Source organism: Vespa crabro, chromosome 6 (genome assembly GCF_910589235.1).
Source record: "Vespa crabro chromosome 6, iyVesCrab1.2, whole genome shotgun sequence".
In the NCBI taxonomy this organism is placed as follows: domain Eukaryota; kingdom Metazoa; phylum Arthropoda; class Insecta; order Hymenoptera; family Vespidae; genus Vespa; species Vespa crabro.
In genome coordinates, this window is record NC_060960.1 from 10,325,230 (window position 1) to 10,347,159 (window position 21,930).

Below are 21,930 nucleotides of genomic sequence, written 5' to 3' on the forward strand. Positions count from 1 at the left end.
GCGGATACGCGTCATCCTTCACTTGGACACCCCTCGTAATTGGGATTATCGTTGGCAAATACAAGGAAGGGGTCATCGTATGGTGAAATATTTCAAACCAAATGCAAAATCTTATTCAATTTTCCAAATTATATGCACGTCATTCGATCGAAGAGGAATACGAAGAGAAATAAAAAGAAAAGAAAAAGAACGAAGTAGACGAATGGTCAAGATAATAAGTTAATTTTTTCTTTTTTTTTCTTTTCTTATTTTTTCTTTTTTTATTTGTTTTTCCTCAGATCGATCGATATCGAGAATGAAAGAACGTATTAATTAGATCGCATAGATATTTATCCCTGATAGATGATTATTTTGATAGACGTGATCTGTACAAAAAAAGAAAAGAAAAAAAAAAAGAAAAGAAAATAGGTCAGTACAAATATGAATAATTAATTTCATATTATTTATACGTAAAATTATAATTAATTTTCATTTAGAATTAATAATAATTAATCGCTCTTTCGTATATTTATATACATACACATACATATCTATATTCATCTTTTATACACACACAGACACACACACACATACATACATACATACATACACATATATAAATAATAATTATTAACCCCTTTGTAATCTTTCATATATTTATGTACATAAAAAATATATATTTATATTCATCTTTCACATACATACATCTTTTACACACATACAAATAATAATTATTAACCCCTTTGTCATCTTTTATGTGTCTATATGTGTGCGTGTATATATATATATATATATAGAACAAATCAAAAAGAAAATGGACGACTTCGTAGGGATGACGAAGAAAGTCGAAGAGAAACCGAAGACGATCGAGGGGAGGAAAGAGAGAGAGAGAGAGAGAGAGAAAGAGAGAAAGAGAGAGAAAGAGAACAGGAGGGAAAAGTAAATATACGAAAGCAGCGTGTGTCTCTCCTCATCGGCGACAATGTGGGCAGCCCCGGCTTATTGATTGCTCCATAGAAATTGGCCGGCGCCGCCCGTGTCGCATCGGTCGATCGCGGTTCTTCTCGCGCACGTTGACGTCACTCGCGTCTACTCGGCTATTGATTTTCTTACGAATCGAGCGACGCCATTGGCCAACCGAGTGAGATTGCGCACCTATCTCTTACTAATGGCGTCTCTCTTTTCTCTCTCTCTTTCTCTTTTTCTCTCTTTCTCTCTCTCTCTCTCTCTCTCTCTCTATCCGTCCTTTTTTCTAACCTAGAACGGAAGCCGCCATCTTTATTCGGAGTTCGATATACCCTTTCGGCCTTGTTTGTAGTGCCAGTCGCGGTACCAATCGGTCGTGGGCCCGTCTTGGTAGGGATTCGTTTAGGGACGATTCACCGACCAGGGTGCGTCCCGATCAGATTTTTTTTCACTACGGATTTTATATGCAGGTACACAGGTAAGCTATCCCTCAAGAAGGAGATGTTCGTCCCATGTTTCTTTCTCTTTCTTGAAAGGGGCTTTCGGAAAAGAGAATCGGGGAATAGGTGGGAGTTGAAGGGAGTTTAGTGGGGGAGAACTTAACCTCCTCGTAGCTCTTTTTTTTTTTTCTTTTTTTTCTTCTTTTTTCTTTCTTTTCCCCTTAGAGATTCATAACGCATATCGAATTTTTCACCTATCAATATCTGAATTCTCTGTGTTTCTTCGTTTCCTTCCTGGTTTCATTTTTCTTTTCTGTTTTTTTTTCTTTTTTCTTTTTTCTTCCTTTGACGATCGAACGAGATTCGACCTCTCTATATACCTACATTCTTTTTTTTTTTTTATTTTTTTTTATTTCTTTTTTTTTTTTTTTTTTTTTTTTTTTTTTTGAGGAAGCTCGTCTTCGTCTTCGTCTTCGTCGTCGTCATCGTCGTCAAAGTAAAAACAAAAGAAAAAAAATGAAAAAAGAAATTAATAACCAAAATGGATGGTTAGATCGAAGTGGTTATATCCGCAATAATTGAATTAGTCGATGGAAGATAACAGGTAGTCGAAAAAACACGAATCGAATAAAAATATCACAATCCATTCGTAATCTTTCCAAGGATTTGGTTTTTTTTCTTTTTTTTTTTTTTTTTTTTTCTTTTTATTTTCACAATATCTTATTCGAGAATACGATTTCAATATATTATGGATATTTTGAAATAGAGTAGATATAATAGAAATAAGGATTTCGTTGGGATATTATCGAAAAAAATCTTTTTTTCATTTTCTTTTCCTTTCTTCTTTTTTTTTCCTTTTTTCTTTTATATCCATCGACCACGTACATGACCTCGTTTAGGAAGAGTTAAGAGAAAAATTTAGAAACAGATAGATGACTAAAAAGATAGAAAAAAAAATATATATATATATATATATATATATATATATATATATATATAGATAGATAAATAAATAGATAAATATGATTAGAGATTAGATGAATAAAGAAAAGTAAGAATTTGGAAAAAATTAATGAAAGTAATGGAAATCTTAAACTTAATCTTCGTCATTACAGAATTACGAAAAAGGGGTTGATTTTTAGGAATGTCTCGAAAAAATGGCGTAGGCGCAGTCGTTCGCCTTCCATCTACTCTCTCTCTCTCTCTCTCTCTCTCTCTCTCTCTCTCTCTCTCTCTCTCTCCTTCTCTCTCTCTCTCTCTCTCTCTCCTTCTTTCACACACGTCGATCGACGCAGGCGCCCGCAGTGCACTTGACTCTCGGCGACCGATATTACCAAAACGTAGGAGCATTGCTAGCTGTACTCGGCATCGGGGTGGATCTGCGAGAGCGAGAGAGACGGCTGCGTGCCGTGCGTAGAAAAAAAATATACACACACACACATACACTTACACTCACACGCAGACACACATAGACACACATAGAGATTGACAGAGAGAAACAGACAAATAGACGCACTTTACACACCTACACATACACACATACACACACAGAAACACATAATATATATACAAAAACGCACATATATATATATATATATATATACACATATAAAAAATAAGAAAAGAAAAAAAAAAAACGAGAAAAACGTGAAAGTTATATCAAATAATATGCGAATCGAAGTATTATCATCGTCATTATCATTATTATTATTATTATTATTACTATAACAATAATAATAATAATAGTAAATATAATAATGATAATAATGTCTTCGCCTCGCGGTATGTATCTCGATCGTCGATCGTCTAGTGCACCGAGATAGTAATCTCGAGGATTTTTTTTCCTCTCTTTTTCTCTCTCTCTCTCTCTCTCTCTCTCTCTCTCTCTTTCTTTCTCGTGCGCGTACTTTACTTACTATATCTATTTCTCGCGAATAGTAAGTTATAATCGCGGAGTTACGTCGATGCCGTACGACGTCGACGGGCGACGTCTTCGTGCGCTCTTCATGCGCGCGTCCCTCAGTGTTCAGTGATTATTTTATATCCAATTACAATAAACCAAGGAGAAATACGAGTAAGGAAGGACAGTAAAGGGTGGAATTTTAATTCGATAGAGAGAAGAAGGTAAGGAAACAACCGAGGAGTCTACTCTCTCACCCTCGTTTTCTATTTTTTTTTTTTATATTTGAATGGTATCTATCACCCTCTCTCTCTCTCTCTCTCTCTTTCTTTCATTCTCTCCGTCTATCTTTATCTTTCCTTCTTTGTCTTTTCGAACTCCCTTGAAACTCGAACCAACCCGGTTCTCTATCGATCACGGTACGATGCCTTTCTCATTTATCCCACTCCTTCTTACTTTCTCTCTCTCTCTCTCTCTCTCTCTCTCTCTATTTCTCTGGTTCTTTCGTCGTTTCTCGAACGTCCTTCGGAAAGATTCGATCCCTTTCGGTTGGTTCGAACTTCTCAGTTTTCTTCGTAACGTCTTCGACGTGACCTCTCATTTTCTCTCTCTCATTTTCTCTCTCACTCTTTCTCTTTCTCTCTCTCTCTCTCTCTGTCTCTCTTTTTCTCTCTTTATGTCTGTCTCATCGTGAAAACGTATTCGAAATTAATTCAAATTGGATGGACCATTCTTTGGATTTAAAGAGAGACGAAAAAAAAATTAATTATATTTTTTCTTTCTCCCTTTTCTTTTTTTTTTTTCTTTTCTTTTCTTTTCCCGTTCGACGTCTTTTCTTTAGTCAATCGTTACGCGCATAGATAAATAAACGTCATCGTGGGAAATATTCGAATATTCTTTCTTTTTGTATTCGATTTTTTAAATGGCCGACTATTTCGTCTCGCTCTACTTCGTCCGGCCATTCGTCGAGCTACATCACGTAAGGAGTACAAGTCAGTTGAAATACGGGCAAGTGTTGTCAGTCGAAGTAGCATCAGTCAACGTTATCAACGCCGAGGAGATTGCTCGTCATTCCTCATCCCTGGTGATTTTAATTATTTGTTTGTACTTTACTTTTTTTTTTTTTTTTTCATTTTATTTTACACATATTACAAGTGCTACGAATCAGAGTGACGTATAGAAATTCTTCGAAAACATTGAAAATTATATTATTATTATTATTTTTTTTTTTTTTTTTATTTTTTTCTTTCTTTTTCTTTTTTTTTTCCTAAAAATTTCGCTACATTAATGTTTTGTGTGACGTCGAGTGAGTAAAAGAGGATTAAAAAGAAAAAAAAAAAACAAAAAAACAAAAAAAGAATAAAAGAAAAAGGAAAGAAGAAAAATTTTTTCATTTCCAATGAATTTCCCGTCTTGGATATGCATTATTGACCTAATAATAAGCGTTCTAAATTCCACGAATAAGACGACGACGACGACGACGACGAGTATCTTCCATTAGAACGAGACTTTATTGATTTATCGTTTCTACCGTTTCTAAAAATTCTCGACGGGTGTTTTTAGGTGTTTTGTCATTGTCAAATTAAATACAATTAGCATGTTGAATTTTGATTTGTTTGTTTCGATCGATCATCAAACTCGTTTGTTGGTTAATAACATTGACATTATGTATCGATGTTATTTCGTTATTTACGAGTAACTATGTACGTAGGAGCCACACACACATAAATGCATGCAACTATGAGAGAGAGAGAGAGAGAGAGAGAAAGAGAGAGAGAGAGAGGCTGTGTGTTACAAATTGCTCGTGCGCCAGGATGGCCGTGTACAAGAGCGCATGTGTACATAATCGAGCACTCTGAGTCATTCCATAATTAACGTTTCTGAAAATTTACATTTCCAATTCTGTGATTTATTTCTATCTCTTGGAAAAAGAAAAGATAATGAAATGAATTCATATCCTTTGATATACGACGATCAAAACGTGAAATTATTTCTTTTCCAATTTTCTCTTTTCTCTTTTCTTTTTTCTTTTTTTTTGTTTCTTTTTCTTTTCAATAAAATAGACTTAAATAAGATCATTCCGTTTTCAATTTCACATTTTTTCTGTGTTTTATTTTCACAAGAGAGGGAAAAAAAAAATAGAATACGAATGTTCGCTTTCCCTTGTCACAATCGAAACGTGAAATTGTTTTTTCTAATTTTTTCCAAATTTTTTTCTTTCTCATTTTGCTTAAAATCTATTTAGAAATTATCACGTTTGACTTGCATACTCTCCGCGATGATATTAATGTTTCATAAAGAATGAGAAAATGATCAAAGATAAATATTAAAAATTATTATATTTATTTTTACATTTTTCTTTTCCACCCCCATGAAATCGATTTGCGAAATTATTCGTGCTCGATGAATGAACTTCAAAATGGATGATTCATGATTATGATGAAAATATTTTTCGTCGATTTAGTTTCATTTCTAATTCGAATTTTTTGTATCTGATTTTTCTTTTTTTTTTTTTATCTTTTTCTTTTTCTCTTCTCGTAGAACAGACCTGACCAAAGGCACACAACAATAACGCGACCATAGTAATTTGTAAGGAACATTGAAGGGCCAATAAAAAAAAAAAAGTAAAGATGTCGTCGGTGAAAGTAGCGGTGAGGGTTCGACCCTTTAACAATCGTGAAATTTCACGTGAAGCACAATGCATCATTGAAATGTCAGGAAGTACTACTTGTAAGTAAAATATACGTCAGAAAAAAAAATATATATATATATAAATATTCGTATTTTAAATTAAAAAATTAAATGAAAGAGAAAAGTCAATTTTAAAATTACATTTTCAATTAACAGCAATAGTAAATCCAAAAGCACCTGCAGGCAGTAAGGATGCAATAAAAAGCTTCAATTATGATTATTCGTACTTTTCCATGGACGTGAGTATGAAAAAGAAGAAAATAATAAATAAATAAATAAATAAATAAACAAATAAATAAAAGTTATAATAGAGATAATATCTTCTTAATTAAATTAATAATAATAATAAAAAAAAAAAAAAAAAAAGAAAAGGAAATAAAAGTAACACATTATCTTATATATTGCAGCCAAGCGATTCTAATTATTCTTCGCAAATTATGGTCTATAAGGACATAGGCGAGGAAATGTTAGAACATGCATTTGAAGGTAAAAATTAAATTATGATTAGATTAATTGAAGAGAAGAAAAAAAAAGAAAAAAAAAAGAAATGAATAAAAAAGAGAAAAGGTCGAAATATTAAATGCAACAACGAAAGATAATCATGAAATATATTGTTTTTACTTTACTTTTATAGGCTACAATGTTTGTATATTTGCTTATGGACAGACCGGTGCTGGAAAGTCTTATACAATGATGGGAAAACAGGAGGAGGGTCAAGAGGGTATTATACCTCAAATTTGTAAGGATTTATTCCGTAAGATCAGTCGAAACTCGTCCGAACAATTAAAATATTCGGTTGAGGTAAGCTACATGGAGATTTATTGTGAGAGGGTTAGGGATTTGTTAAATCCAAAGAACAAAGGAAATTTACGTGTACGAGAACATCCTCTTCTTGGACCATACGTCGAGGATCTTTCAAAATTAGCAGTGATGTCATATCAAGACATTCATGATCTCATAGACGAAGGAAATAAAGCTAGGTTGGTAAAATAACAAACAAACAAACAAAAAAATAAATAAATAGAGAAAACATTTAATTTGCTATTTCATTCTAAGGTATTAAATTATGTTTATAATCTTTCTTTTTTTCTCTCTTTTTTTTTTTTTTTTTGATCTATAGAACGGTCGCAGCCACAAACATGAACGAGACATCCAGCAGATCGCACGCGGTCTTTACAATTTTCTTCACACAACAAAGACAAGATTCAACGACCGGATTAGCGACAGAGAAAGTTAGTAAAATATCACTTGTCGATCTGGCAGGTTCTGAAAGGGCCGATTCAACTGGTGCAAAGGGTACAAGATTGAAGGAAGGTGCAAATATAAATAAGAGTCTTACTACACTCGGAAAAGTTATCAGCGCATTGGCCGAGATCGTTAGTATACATTTTTTTTTTTTTTGTATTCTTTGACATGGATTTAAATTTGACATTAATTGTAATATCGAAAATAAATATTTATTATTTTCATATTAATCTCCCAATGATTTTACATTTCTTGCTGCCATTATTTTTACGGATAATTAGGCGGTAAGTTTTCATTATAGATTCAAGAATTTTTTCTAATAAATATTTTCAAAGCAACGTTTTAATATATTTTAATTTTATAACATATATGTATATTTATATGTGTTTTTTTTTTTTTTTTTTTTTTATGAATTTTTTCAGGCTACCAAGAAAAAAAAGAAGGCAGACTTCATCCCCTACAGAGATTCAGTTCTAACATGGTTATTACGTGAAAATCTTGGTGGTAATTCGAAGACCGCAATGATAGCAGCTGTTAGTCCAGCCGACATCAATTACGATGAAACTTTATCGACATTGAGGTAATTATATTTATATATATGTATATATACATATTTTTTTTTTTCTATTGAACAGTCAACAAACTGATAAAGTCAATTATTGCTGTGACCTTCGAAGATACGCGGATCGGGCAAAACAAATCGTTTGCAAAGCCGTGGTCAACGAGGATGCGAACGCCAAACTCATTCGAGAGCTCAAAGAAGAAATACAGAAATTACGTGAACTACTCAAACAAGAAGGGATCGACGTACAAGAAGGTGAGTTATGACGTATACCATTACTGATGTCGCTTGTTTCGAGTATGCAAATCTTGTTGCGTTGTAAAGTAATATTTTAAAACTAACTCTTCCAAAGCAAATTTCCACATATAAACCCATAAATAGTTTTGATTTTAGTATAAAGAAGGCAACATATAAATAATTTCAATACCATCGTCATAACAAAATATATTTATTTTAGATATTGATCGTAATGTGATAATCATATATATATATAAAAAAAAAAAAAAAAAAAAGAAAAACAAAAAGAAAAAAAAACAAAAAAATTACAAAATATTTGAAACGTTTGAAATTGAATTAAAAATAATAATGTATTGTGTTTGTGTTGCTGCAAAATTTAAAAAAATAGAAAAGAAAAGAAAAGAAAAGGTATATACATACATACATATATATATATATATATATATATATTTAGAAAAAAACCAAAAAAAAAAAAAATAAATAAAAGAAGAAGAATAACAAATCTTTTTAACGAAATAATATTATTTATATTATATGGTGCACCGTAGGTAAGCTATTTATATAGTATTTTTTTCTTTGTCCCTTTTATGCATAACGTAGGGCCAGATGGCAAAGTCACTTATGAAAAGAAAGAGCATAGTAAGTAACAATTTACAAAAAAAAAAAAAAATTCTCTTTGTTTAAGAAACAAAACGAAGCAAAGCAAAGCAAAGCAAAGCAAAGCAAACAAACAAACAAACAAACAAAAAAAAAAGCAAGAATGACAAGTAAACACGGCAAAAGCAGCGTCCAAGCCAAGGCAATCGTTTTACCATTGTGCCTTTTACTCAATATATGCTTCTTTTTCACGGCCAAATGCACAATATTCATAACACCTTCATACCTGCGTATCTCTTTTATATACTCGATTGTTTATATATTGCATATAATATATATATATATATATACTATATATATTATATATTGCTTCGCGAGAGTGCCCATTTTTCTTTTCTTTTTTTTTCCTTTTTCATTTTCATTTAGCCTAGACTACATTATATTCTGCCGTATTTAAAATATCCTTTCAATATGTCTTCCCTATAATGAATAAACAATAATAATAGTATCAACATCTGCATAAATGTTATAAAATGAAAAAAGAAAGAAAAACAGTGATAAGGCAAAAAAAGTGCAATAGAAAAAAATAAACGTTAACAATAATAAAATAAGAAAATTGTTAAGAGATTAGTGAACAAGTGATTAGAAATGTAGATTATTATATGTATATTATTTTCTAAAAAAAAAAAAAAAAAAAAAAAAAAAAAAAGAAAAAAGAAAAAAGAAAGAAAAAGAAGTAATAGATTTTTTTCCATTATAGTATTAGTAAAAAAATAATCATTATGTTTCATTCTTTTAATATTTTACATTTTGAAGCGTATCAAATGCACGATGAAGAAAATAACGAATCGCATTGATAAAAGAAAAGACAAACAAACAAAAGAGAAGACTTACCGATCAATATGAATTATAAAAAAAAGAAAAAAAGAGAAAAAAGAACAGTAGCTCTGTATGTATCTATATATTCTGTATATATGAGCTTACAACGTTGCATGGACATATAAAAAATTCTGTAGTAACGATAATAATAAAGTCAAATGCATGGTAGAAGCAAGCGTGATTATGGTTGTATTGATAATATAAAATAAATTGTTGTATTATTATTATTATTATTATTATTATTATTATTATTATTATTACTATTATTATTATTCCATATTGCATGAATATATATATATATATATATATATATATATATATATATATATTATCTCGTGTATAACTTCTCAAAATAGTTTTTTCCTTGCGTCATATATATTCCATAAAGTCCATGTAATAACTTACAATAATCATTATCTTATATAATATCAAATTTATATTATTGCTAACGTTTGCTTCTGAATTATTTAATAAAATAATACAATGAGATGATAAAAAGGAAAAAAAGTAAAAAGATGCGTTTGATTTATGCGATTCGTTGTTCTTGAAATAAAATAGCATGAAGAACGCTTTAAGAAGCTTATCTGTTAGGTGTATACAAACAAGTATATATTTATGTATTTGTTATACAATAATGATTCATTTTTCAGATGTCGTCCGTTTTAGTAATTTTGGTCAGTATGTTAGCTTTTCCATCCCCCCATAGAAAAATAAAGAAAATAAAGAAAAAAAAAAAAAAAAAAAAAAAAAGAGAGAAAAAGAATTGCATATAAAAAAAAATACGAAATAGAAAAATCGTTTCTATGTTTCTCATTCATAAGCGATTACAATAGTTTTATATATATATATATGTCTCTAATGTCATATTTTATTAGCCATGCTTCTCTCATTACAACCCTGCTAAACTTCATTTGAAAAGATCAATTATCAACACGCTACGCCTCGTTCCCTCTAATAATATTAAAAAAAATTTTTTTTTTAATGGAGACCGTCTTCTAATTATATATCTATATATATCTATATATCTACATATATATATATATATATATATATATATATATATATATATATATTATTTAGATGAATAATTTAAACTGAAAATTGTAAAGAAAAAGGGAGCAGACGAAAGCGTTAAAAATATTCTCTATGCTTATGCTATCGCCTATAGTTATGGCTTTGTGTGTGTTTTTTCAAAAATACGTGAATTCGCTACGCGAACGCGTAATTTATAATAATAATAATAATAATAATAATAATAATAATAATAATAATAATAATAGTAATAATAATAGTAATAATAATAATAGTAATAATAATAATAACGGTAACAACAACGATGATAATAAAAAAAAAAAAAGGAAAAAAAAGAAGAAAAGAAAAGAAAAAAATAATAATGATAATCAATAATTACACGTAATATCTGAAAGGAAATATTTTATCGTATATTAAAATTATATTGTGTCTCTTTGTTATTATCTACAGGGGATGAGATCATTCGAACGAATAAACGCGAGGACGATTACAAAGAATCACGTTCAAGAATTCCCTCACACACAACTTCGACTATTGCCGAAGAAGCGGTTGATCAGTTGCAAGCATCAGAAAAATTAATAGCCGGTAAATTGATATAACACGTATATAACTTATATAAATTCATTTTTCATTTTTATTTTTTATTCGTAAAAAGAAAAAGGAGAAGAAAAAAGAACGAAAACAAAAAAAAAGAAAAAACAGAAAAAGAAAAATGAATTCTTTCCGTTCTCGTTGTTAACAAAACTCTTTTTCTTTTTTTTTTTTTTTTTTTATTATTATATTATACATATACATATACATATATGTCTATAGAATTAAACGAAACGTGGGAAGAAAAATTGAAGAGAACGGAATCGATTCGACTCCAACGCGAAGCTGTTTTCGCTGAGATGGGTGTAGCAGTTAAAGAGGATGGCGTTACAGTTGGTGTATTTTCACCGAAGAAAACACCACACTTGGTTAATCTAAACGAGGATCCATTGATGTCCGAGTGTCTTATTTATTATATAAAGGATGGTTTCACGCGTATCGGTAGCGCCGAAGCTAATATACCACAGGATATACAACTTTGCGGTCCTCATATATTGAGCGAGCATTGCGTATTTGAAAATCACGAGGGTGTAATTACTCTGATGCCTAAGAAGGATGCATTGATTTATGTAAATGGTCGTGAAATAACCGAACCGATTGTACTTAAAACTGGATCACGCGTTATCCTTGGGAAAAATCATGTATTCAGGTTCAATCATCCTGATCAAGGTACTTTTGAATAATTTGTCCTCTTTACTTATTCATTCATTCATCCATCCATCCACCCATTCATGCATTCATCCATCCACCCATTCAGTCAGTCAGTCAGTCAGTCATTCAGTCATTCATTCATTCATTCATTCATTCATTCATTCATTCATTCATTCATTCTATATCTTTATATAGACGTACGTGCGTTATTGCGTCTTGAGAGTATGTCATTATTTTATTTCCTTTCTTCTTTCTTTGTTCCATTACGTTAATAAAAAGTACGTGAACGAAGAGAGAAAAATTCACCCGCTGAGACACCCGGCAACGGTGAAACCGTTGATTGGAACTTCGCACAAATTGAATTATTAGAGAAACAAGGTATTGATCTCAAATTGGAAATGGAAAAGAGATTATTAGTACTAGAGGAACAATTTCGAAAGGAAAAAGAAGAGGCTGATCAGTTCTTTGAAGAACAACGTAAGGTAAGTTAGCATGTCTTTTGTTTGTTTCTTTCTTTTTTTTTTTTTCTTATTCTTCTTTTCTCTCTCTCTCTCTCTCTCTCTCTCATTTTCTTTCATTTTCTTTTTCTATTCCGCATTACGTCATAAAACTGAAGTTCTTTTCCGTTTCTTTTCTTGATAATAGAGTTACGAAGCACGAATAGATGCCTTGCAGAAGCAGGTAGAAGAACAAAGTATGACTATGTCAATGTATAGCAGTTACACGCCAGAGGACTTTAATAATACCGAAGAAGATATATTCGGTATGTATGCTAATGATATATCGCTGTGAAATCGCTGAGTAATAATAATATTTATTTAACGAATCGATTTCACTTAATACAATTTTATAATTTATTTTTTATGCAAACATTAAACTATCGTTTCACGATTGGCACGTTTAATCACTTCGTTAGAACTTCATTGAAATATTATTTTATTTGTATCGAACGATTTTCTTTCATTTTCTCTTCTTCTTCTTCTTTCTTTTTTTTTTTTTTTTTTTTTTTTTTCTTTTGCGTTCTCTCATGTGAAATTTCTCCTCTCATATCTTGTAATCGTTTATCTTATTCTTTTTTTTTGTCTTTTTTTGTCTTTCGTCTGATTTTTTTTTCTTTTTTTCTTTTTTTTTTTCTTAAGTACGCAAGAATCATCATTTCATTTGTTATTATTATGCACCCAGTATTATCTGATCGTTATAATTGTAGAGCGTAGTTGACGAAGACATTGGTAACATGCTTGGCTTTTCTGACTGTTTTGCCTGGTGATGGCTTGCATTTCAGTCAACCCCTTGTTTGACGCAGAGAGCAACTGGACCGAGAGAGATTTCCAATTGGCCGCTTGGGCCTTCCGCAAATGGAAGTATCATCAATTTACCAGTCTACGGGATGACCTATGGGGCAATGCGATATTCCTCAAGGAAGCCAATGCCATTTCGGTTGAACTTAAGAAAAAGGTAAAAAACATACCGGGGAAAGAATTTTTATATTATCATTTTATTTTTGATATGTGAAAAATTACGTCGAAAAAAGTCGATTAGCTCTAAATAAAAAAGAAAAAAAAGAAAAAAAAAAAAAAAAGAAACAGTGAAGAAATAATACGAATAAGGTGATAGAATAATACGAAACGTTTTGTTTAATTTTTTTTTTTTTTTTGAATTCCTTTTAAAATATAAATTCAAATGAACATTGTAAAATGGTCTTGCCATTGCGTTTGAATCGCATTATTCCAACGATTTACATTAAGAGTATACGGGATTAAATTGGATTGACTTCTGAAATAAATTATCGTTCGTTCGTTGGCCAATAAAATTTTGTCGTTTAATGGGAATCAAAATAATGACAATTAGGGAAATTAATTACGAATATAAAAAGTGAGATGTTCGGGTCAAATATTTTGACATTTAAATTTACAAAAATTAAAATTTAAAAAGAATTGAATGTATCGAGAATGGTTCCCTTGTGAATAGTTCGTATATAAGCACGTATGTATTTGTCAAATATTTACGATTATTATTATTATTATTATTATTATTATTATTATTATTATTATTTTTCAATTACAGGTCCAGTTCCAATTTACGCTATTAACAGATACCCTTTATTCTCCGTTACCTGTTGATCTTTTACCAATTGCTACCGATGGTGAAGAGGAAGAAGAAAGACCATTCCCTCGTACAATCGTTGCCGTTGAAGTTCAGGATACAAAGAATGGCGCCACGCATTATTGGACCTTAGAAAAATTAAGGTAATTAAGATTCGTTCGTTCTATACCATACAAAGAAATTTATATTTATCTATGATTATTAAATCATTCTATAGGCTTAGGTTAGAACTAATGCGCGAAATGTATCATAATGAGGCTGAACTTTCACCTACGTCGCCAGATTTCAATATCGAAACTATCACGGGTGGTGACCCGTTTTACGATCGTTTCCCCTGGTTCCGCATGGTTGGAAGGTGAATACTATAATTTTTCACAAATAACACACACGTGTGCACACACATAGATGTACATATATATATATATATATCACAATATGGTTGTCTTATTGATACATATAATTTGGATTTATAGATCATTCGTATATCTAAGCAATTTGATGTATCCCGTACCACTTATTCACAAAGTGGCTATAGTCAATGAGAAGGGAGATGTCAAAGGTTATTTAAGAGTAGCCGTACAAGGTGTTGTTGGTAGGTTTGAAAAATAATACGAACAAACATTTTTCGTTCTTTTCCTACTTTTTCTTTCTTTTTCTTTCTTTTTTCTTTCTTTTTTTTTTTTTTTGAAATAGATCCAAATAATATACGGAGAGGATGATCTTTTTTTTTTTTGTTTTAGGAGAAGAAAATAGCGAATATTCGAGCGGTGTTAGACAATCGGCACATATTTCTTTCGAAGATGATTTATTCGGTGGACATAAACATAACAAACGAAATACACTTCTGGCTCAAACTTTGGAAAAGAATCGTCAAATATTGATGAATGACGATCGCGTAATAGGTCATAACGAATTACACAAGGATTTGAAAGATGAGGATGATATATGTGACGCTGATAGCGGAAGAGGTGATAGTTCAGTTTCAAGTGATATGAAGGAAGAAGATCTACCGGATCATTTACAACTTGGTGCTGAATTTACATTCAGAGTTACGGTGTTACAAGCAATGGGTATTTCGACCGAGTATGCCGATATTTTCTGTCAATTCAAGTACGTAAATAATAACGTAGGATACATTTAATATCAAAAAATAAATAATTAATAAAGTTCTATTTAATTTCAACAAATTAATAAAATCATATTGTATCATTACATTTAAGTTTCTTACACCGACATGACGAAGCATTTTCAACGGAACCGGCAAAGAATACAACCAAAGGAAATCCACCTGGATTTTATCATGTACAAAATGTAAATGATAAATTCATATAAATGATCGAAGGAAAAATTTTTTATTTAATCAAATAATTCAAACGTTTCTAATGTCTTCTAATATAATATATCATACAGATTACAGTGACGGTCACAAAATCTTTCTTGGAATATCTTAAATCACAACCGATTGTATTTGAGATCTTTGGACATTATCAGCAACATCCGTTACACAAGGATGCTAAACTAGAATAGTTAGTATAAACGATATATGTATAGAAGCGATCACACACACACGCACACATAATATTAATATTATCTTTTATTCTAGTTATTCGATTGTGCCAAAATGTTTAAGCCTTTATTTCTATTCATTTTAATAGCGTACGACAACCACCAAAAAGGATGTTACCACCTTCAATACCAATTAGTCAACCTGTACGTTCACCAAAGTTTGGTAGCGTTTTACCATCACCAAGTACTTCACACGTTCATGCAAAATATGATGTACTCGTATGGTTTGAAATTTGCGAATTAGCACCAAACGGTGAATATGTTCCATCGGTTGTTGATCATAGCGATGATTTACCTTGCCGTGGATTATTCCTACTTCATCAAGGGATTCAACGTCGTATTCGTATAACGATTGTACACGAGCCTGCTTCTGAATTACGATGGAAAGACGTAAGAGAACTCGTTGTAGGTCGTATTAGGAATACACCAGAACCGGAAGAAGAGGATAACGACTCCTCCGTACTTTCATTGGGATTATTCCCAGGTGAATATCTTGAAGTTCCAGGTGACGACAGATGTATGTTCAGATTCGAGGCAGCCTGGGACAGTTCTTTGCACAATTCGGCCTTGCTTAACAGGGTCACGTCTTACGGTGAACAAATATTCATGACTATCTCCGCATACCTTGAGGTTTGTTTCGCGTTTAAAATGAAACTTTACCAAAAAAAAAAAAAAAAAAAAAAAAGAAAAAAAAAAAGAAAAAAATAATAATAAATAAATGAAATAAAATAAAATAAAATGATTTATCTATTAAAGCGAGCAATTTTTTTTTTTTCTTTTTTTTTTTTAAACGTTAAATTTCTTTTGACTTTGAACTTGACTTGATTTGATTTTCATTTTAGTTGGAGAATTGTGGTAGACCAGCAATTATTACAAAAGATTTGAGCATGATTATTTATGGCAGAGATGCCAGGGTCGGGCCAAGATCATTAAAACATCTGTTCAGTGGAAGTTATCGAAATCAAGAAGCAAATCGACTTAGCGGCGTCTATGAATTGGTGCTGCGACGTTCATCGGAAGCAGGTAGCCCAGGTTTGTCCTGTGTCTCCCTTAGTGTAGCAGCTTGCTACTATGTATCCTAAGTTACAGCGAATATTATAAAACGTTTGCACTGATCGTTATCAGCAGACGAAAAGAAATTATTATTTTTCGAGACGATAATTGATATTTATCTTAATAATTATAAAATATATTTGACAATTTTGAAATACATTAAGACGAGAACGAGTCTTTCAATCGGTGTTGGTTCTCTTCTATCGGCGTGTACATCAACTTCGTCTAATATATTCGAACGCGAAGGCTTCGTGCAAACATTAATCAGTGAAGACATTATAATGTTTTATTTATATTTAAATTCTTTTACGTTATACGCATCGAACTTCTTTCCTTTTCGTTTATTACATTAGGCGTACAAAGGCGACAACGTCGTGTATTAGACACGAGTTCTACGTACGTCAGAGGTGAAGAAAATCTTCATGGTTGGAGACCGCGAGGAGATAGTTTGATTTTCGATCATCAATGGGAACTTGAGAAATTAACGAGATTGGAAGAGGTTGAAAGGGTCAGACATACATTACTTTTGAGAGAGAAACTTGGCATCGATAAAATGCCTATGTGTAATAAACCATTACATGATTTCACAAAAAGCGAAAAGGTAAATATTATGAATCATTTTGTTTCATTCGAGAAACATTATGGACAACACATTGATCATTGTAATATCGTATTATAGGAGGTTTGTAATATGGTAGCCAAAGCTACAAACGAATCACATGCTAGCCCGGTCAAACTCAAACGTTCAACCAGCAAAGACGTTTATGAACCTTGGGAAATGACTGAAAGGGAGAGAGAATTGGCAACTAAATATATTAAACTTATCCAAGGTAGAATTCCAAGCAAAGAACCGATTTTATTGTCCGACGTTTCACCGGGAGAAGATACGATAGGTGATATGTCGGCATCTATGCTATCATCGGTTTTGTCCTCGTCGTCACAAGAGTTAGTTTACAAACGCATCTAATCCAAATTTTTATCTCTCATTTGTTTATAAAATTTTAACGCGGCATTTAAAATTCTTTTTTCTTTTCTTTTTTTTTTCTCTCTCTCTCTTTTTTACAGACTGAGTTCACCCGAAAGAGCCAAATTGCAAGAGCTTCAAGAAAGCATATTAGCTAGCGAGACAATTGGTCAATCATGTACAGCACCTGCTCCGATGGGATCGTCTTCACCTTCGAAGGAAAATCTAGTGTTGTATGTACCAGAAGTCGAGGAGATACGTATCAGTCCTGTCATTGCTAGGAAAGGATATTTGAATGTTTTAGAACACAAGACTAATGGATGGAAGAAACGTTGGGTTGTAAGTTTTTAAAAAGGAAATATAAATTATATCGTTTAAAATTTGAAAATGTTCTTCTTGCGACGTTTGATTTTCTTTATTTTTTTTTTTCTTTTCTATTCAGGCAGTACGTCGACCTTACGTTTTGATCTTCCGAGAGGAAAAAGATCCCGTAGAAAGAGCTCTGATTAATTTAGCAACTGCTCAAGTAGAATACTCCGAGGATCAATTAGCTATGGTGAAAGTACCAAACACATTCAGGTCAGCAAAATATTAATTCATTCGTTCATCCATGCATCCACCTGCCCATTCATTCATTCATTCGTTCATTCATTCATGCATCCATCCATTCATGTGCCCATCTGCCCATTCATTCATTCATGCATCCATCTATCCATTCATGCATCCATTCATTCATGCATCCATCCATCCATTTATTCATTCATGTATCCATTTGTCCATTCATGTATCCATCCATTCATTCGTTCATTCATGCATCAATCTGTCCATTCATTCATTCATGCATCCATCTATTCATTCATGCATCCATTTATCCATTCATTCATGTATCCATTTGTCCATTCATGTATCCATCTGTTCATTCATGCATCCATTCATTCGTTCATTCATGTATCCATTTGTCCATTGATTGATTCATTCATTATTTTCAAAGGATATTAAATATTAAAAGATTTAATTTAATAAACGCATATGTGTATATTTTTATTATTATTTCTTATAGTGTCGTGACAAAACACCGTGGTTATCTTCTTCAGACTTTAGGTGACAAGGAAGTATACGATTGGTTGTACGCTATCAATCCACTTCTAGCCGGTCAGATAAGGTACGCGTCTGATGAAATATGATTAATGATTTGATTATTTAAATGATAACTTTCTTATCGAAATCACTTGTTTTAGATCAAAATTGGCACGCAAAGGCCCGGTTACTAGATCCTTAAACAATGTTTCACCAACCGGTGTTACTTCGGCGTCGGAACAACAATCGAATCAAACCAAGTGAGTGATCGATGCCTTGCTGGAGGTAACCGGCGCCGTTGCAAGAGCCTCCAAGAGAATATTCCGTTGGCCAAAAGCGACATTTTCGGCCCAGGACTTCTATAGTTTTCGATTTTCAGTAGTCATCGAGTGATCGTCGCGACAAGAGAACGTCGCCGACGTGGTTATTCGCTAAACCGATGATCTTGATATCTCGGAATCTCGTTTAAGGATACATACGTTATTTTATCATACACATATACACACATACACACACACACACAACATACATACGCGCGCACACATACACAGAGATATACATACGCACACACACGCACACAAAGATACATAAAACACACGTACAAAGATACACATATAATTGCGTATACACGAGATAGGCGCTAATATACCGAATGAAAAGCAAAAGGAGGATTTGAAAAGAAAAAAAAAAAGAAAAGAGGAAGAAAAGAAAAGAAAGAAGAAACTAAACAAACGCGTAAACCATACAGAAAAAAAAAAAAAAAATAAAATAACGCCCTGCTTACTTCGCCTACGTGCAGGATTGAAAAAAAAGAAGAAAAATAAAAAAAAAAAAAGAAACAGAAAGAAAGAAAAGCGAAATATATTCTCCTTCTATGAATAGCGACATGCTGAAATAAAGAAGAAAAAAAAAAAAAATTACAAAAAAAGAAAAAACAAAAAAGAAAAAAAACATCATTGTACCTTTTAGCGTTTTAGCCGAGAACACTTTCGCGTTTAAGCGTTTCGCGTTTCTCGGTACGTTTCGATTTCTTGCGAAATGTCGCCGATGAGACAACACAACAAGGAAAGTTCGCAGGGAATTTCATATATCGATCTGTGTGTATGTTCTATTCTTTTTTTTCTTCTTTCTTTCTTTCTTTCTTTCTTTCTTTCTTTCGTTTCTTTCTTTTTCTTTTTTTTTTCTTTTTTTCTTTCTCTTCCTTTCTCCTTTCCACTTCCATATCTTATGGAAGAAAAAAGGATTTCATTAATTCTCTTTCTCCCTTTCTCTCTCTCTCTCTCTCTCTCTCTCTCTCTCTCTCTCTCTTTCTCTATCTATCTATCTATTTATCTCTCTTTCAAAAATGTGCGTCCAAACAAATTTGGTGATTTGCGTGTTGAATAATGTGCGTTTATGCCTAATATTGTGAAGTGCGTTTAGAGGGAAAAGGAAATGAATGAATTAAAAAAAGAAAAAAAGAAAAGAAGAAGAAGAAGAAGAAGAAGAACAAGTAGAACAAGAAGAAAACAGCGTTCGAAAGAACGAAAGGGTTAGAAGGGTATAGGGATGGTGGTGAGGAGAGATGACGTGAGGGGGAGAGAGAGAGAGAGGGAGAGAGAGAGAAAGAGAGAGAGCTCTTCTATCTCATTTTTAAAATAATTATTTATTTGCCGATCACACATACGAAAATACGTACATATATACAAAATAGATACATACACACATACACACATACAAATACACATACACATATACATACACATACACATACATATTACCAAAGAAGAATTACATCGATGAGTATGTAAACAAATGATTGAATTACTATTAAAGTATGTATATGTATATCGTTACGAGGTGTCCTTTATTTGTTATATATGAAGGAGGTGAAATAATCTTTAAGAGATTATAACGAAAATGAAATTATTTTCCATTATATATAGACGTGTGCGTTATGCAGCTCACGCGTTTTCTCAGCTTTCATCCTTATCAGACATTTCTATGTGCTGTAGTCTCCATTTAAAATGCCTCCTCGTTCGAAATGGTGCACAAGTGTAAAAAAAAAGAAAAAAAAAAAAAAAAAAAAAGAAAAAAAAACGAAAAAAAAAAGGAAGAGAAAAAACGAAATGAAAACAAATAAGAGACAGAGAGAGAGAGAGAGAGAGAGAGAGAGAGAGAGAGAGAAATAATGTTGCAAGGGAAGGAAAGGGAGAGAAGGCGGAGGAAGCAAAAAAAAAAATAAAAATAAAAAAAACTCGATGAAGGAAGAATAAAACAGAGATCGAGAGATAGAGAAAGATAGATAAATAGAGACAGAGAGAGAAAAAGGGGAGAGATGATGATCGGTGTTGAATGACGTGATAATTAAAATTGGAATTTAAAATCTCTCTTAATATCTCGGAGAGATCGTGTTAAGACTGCAAGAGGCTCCTGTAATAGTACTTAAATATTCTCTTCTCTTATTCGAAGCTTTCGTTCTTGTTCTATGTCTAAACGCAATCGTTAAGGACTCGGTAAAGGACATAAACAAAACAAAAAAGAAAAAAAGAACAAAAAAAAGAAAAAAGAAAAAAAGAAAAAACTCGAGGAAAGCGATTATGTAAAATATGTTATTTACGATTATAAGTATAAAAAAGTAAGATGATATATCTCTTTCATGTGAGCGGAGGATAGAGTGATATTCTACGATTAAAAAAAAAAAAAATAAAAAAAAAAAAAAAGAAACGACAAAAAATAATGGACAATGAAATTGTGAATTAATGTCATTTTGGACTTTTGATTATTATTATTATTATTATTATTATTATTATTATTATTATTATTATTATTATTATTATTATTATTATTATTATTATTATCATTATTATTATATATAAAGACCGCATTCGAACGATTATAAGCGATAACATTGCCCTAAGCGCTTCGCGACTTTCTTCTAGGGAAAGTAATAAGAAGATAAAAGAAAAAGAAAAAAGAAAATGAAAAAAGAAAAACAAGGAGTATAAAGAGTATAAATCTTTTACTTATCTGGACCTACCGTGTCAAAGATGATGATAATAAAAATGATCTATGACCGATATGGAAATACATCGTTTCTGTCTATTGCAATGAGTTTTCTCGGCGAAACCCTTTTTACTCGGAGTTCCATTAGTTACAAATTGAAATTATTGTTTTACAGTAGTAAATAATGACATTTATTTATATTTATATATATATATATATATATATATATATATATATATCATATCGTTTCGAGTAAATACATTTGAGTAATAAAGTGATAGTGTATGAGAAAAAAAAAAAGAACAAAGCAAAAAGAAACAAGAAAAAAAAAAAGAAAAGGAAAGATACAATACTATTGAAGTTTATTCAACGAGCATAGAATTTTTTCTATTAATTTTTTCCTATTAATATA

General features: G+C 31.6%; 1 protein-coding gene across 7 annotated transcripts; it reads left to right on the plus strand.

The window, feature by feature from the left end:
• The first annotated feature begins 3,027 nt into the window (after positions 1 to 3,027).
• Positions 3,028 to 20,368, plus strand: LOC124424547 (kinesin-like protein unc-104). 7 transcript variants are annotated; one of them, XM_046963761.1, is made up of 29 exons: positions 3,028 to 3,509; positions 5,827 to 6,015; positions 6,133 to 6,215; positions 6,384 to 6,462; positions 6,611 to 6,956; positions 7,097 to 7,352; positions 7,503 to 7,505; positions 7,644 to 7,801; positions 7,899 to 8,038; positions 8,621 to 8,659; positions 10,979 to 11,113; positions 11,342 to 11,788; positions 12,050 to 12,252; positions 12,416 to 12,533; positions 13,053 to 13,225; positions 13,835 to 14,016; positions 14,091 to 14,228; positions 14,347 to 14,465; positions 14,614 to 14,983; positions 15,094 to 15,184; positions 15,284 to 15,399; positions 15,529 to 16,069; positions 16,282 to 16,471; positions 16,846 to 17,093; positions 17,172 to 17,437; positions 17,558 to 17,795; positions 17,899 to 18,035; positions 18,517 to 18,618; positions 18,695 to 20,368. In XM_046963761.1, exons 2-29 carry the CDS (start codon positions 5,916 to 5,918, stop codon positions 18,795 to 18,797), a joined length of 5,121 nt encoding a protein of 1,706 aa, XP_046819717.1. In that variant the 5' UTR covers positions 3,028 to 3,509; positions 5,827 to 5,915; the 3' UTR covers positions 18,798 to 20,368. The 7 variants fall into 7 exon arrangements, with proteins under 7 accessions (XP_046819717.1, XP_046819718.1, XP_046819719.1 ...); XM_046963762.1 differs by having other exon boundaries at positions 16,282 to 16,462; XM_046963763.1 differs by having other exon boundaries at positions 13,074 to 13,225.
• The last annotated feature ends 1,562 nt before the right edge of the window (positions 20,369 to 21,930 follow it).

Excerpts from the sequence above, each read along its gene's own strand:
- LOC124424547 (XM_046963761.1), top strand. The coding sequence starts at position 5,916 with ATGTCGTCGGTGAAAGTAGCGGTGAGGGTTCGACCCTTTAACAATCGT. Across the intron at positions 6,216-6,383 it reads ATTCGTACTTTTCCATGGAC|CCAAGCGATTCTAATTATTC; the intron begins GTGAGTATGAAA and ends TATATATTGCAG. Across the intron at positions 14,466-14,613 it reads AGCCGTACAAGGTGTTGTTG|GAGAAGAAAATAGCGAATAT; the intron begins GTAGGTTTGAAA and ends TTTTTGTTTTAG.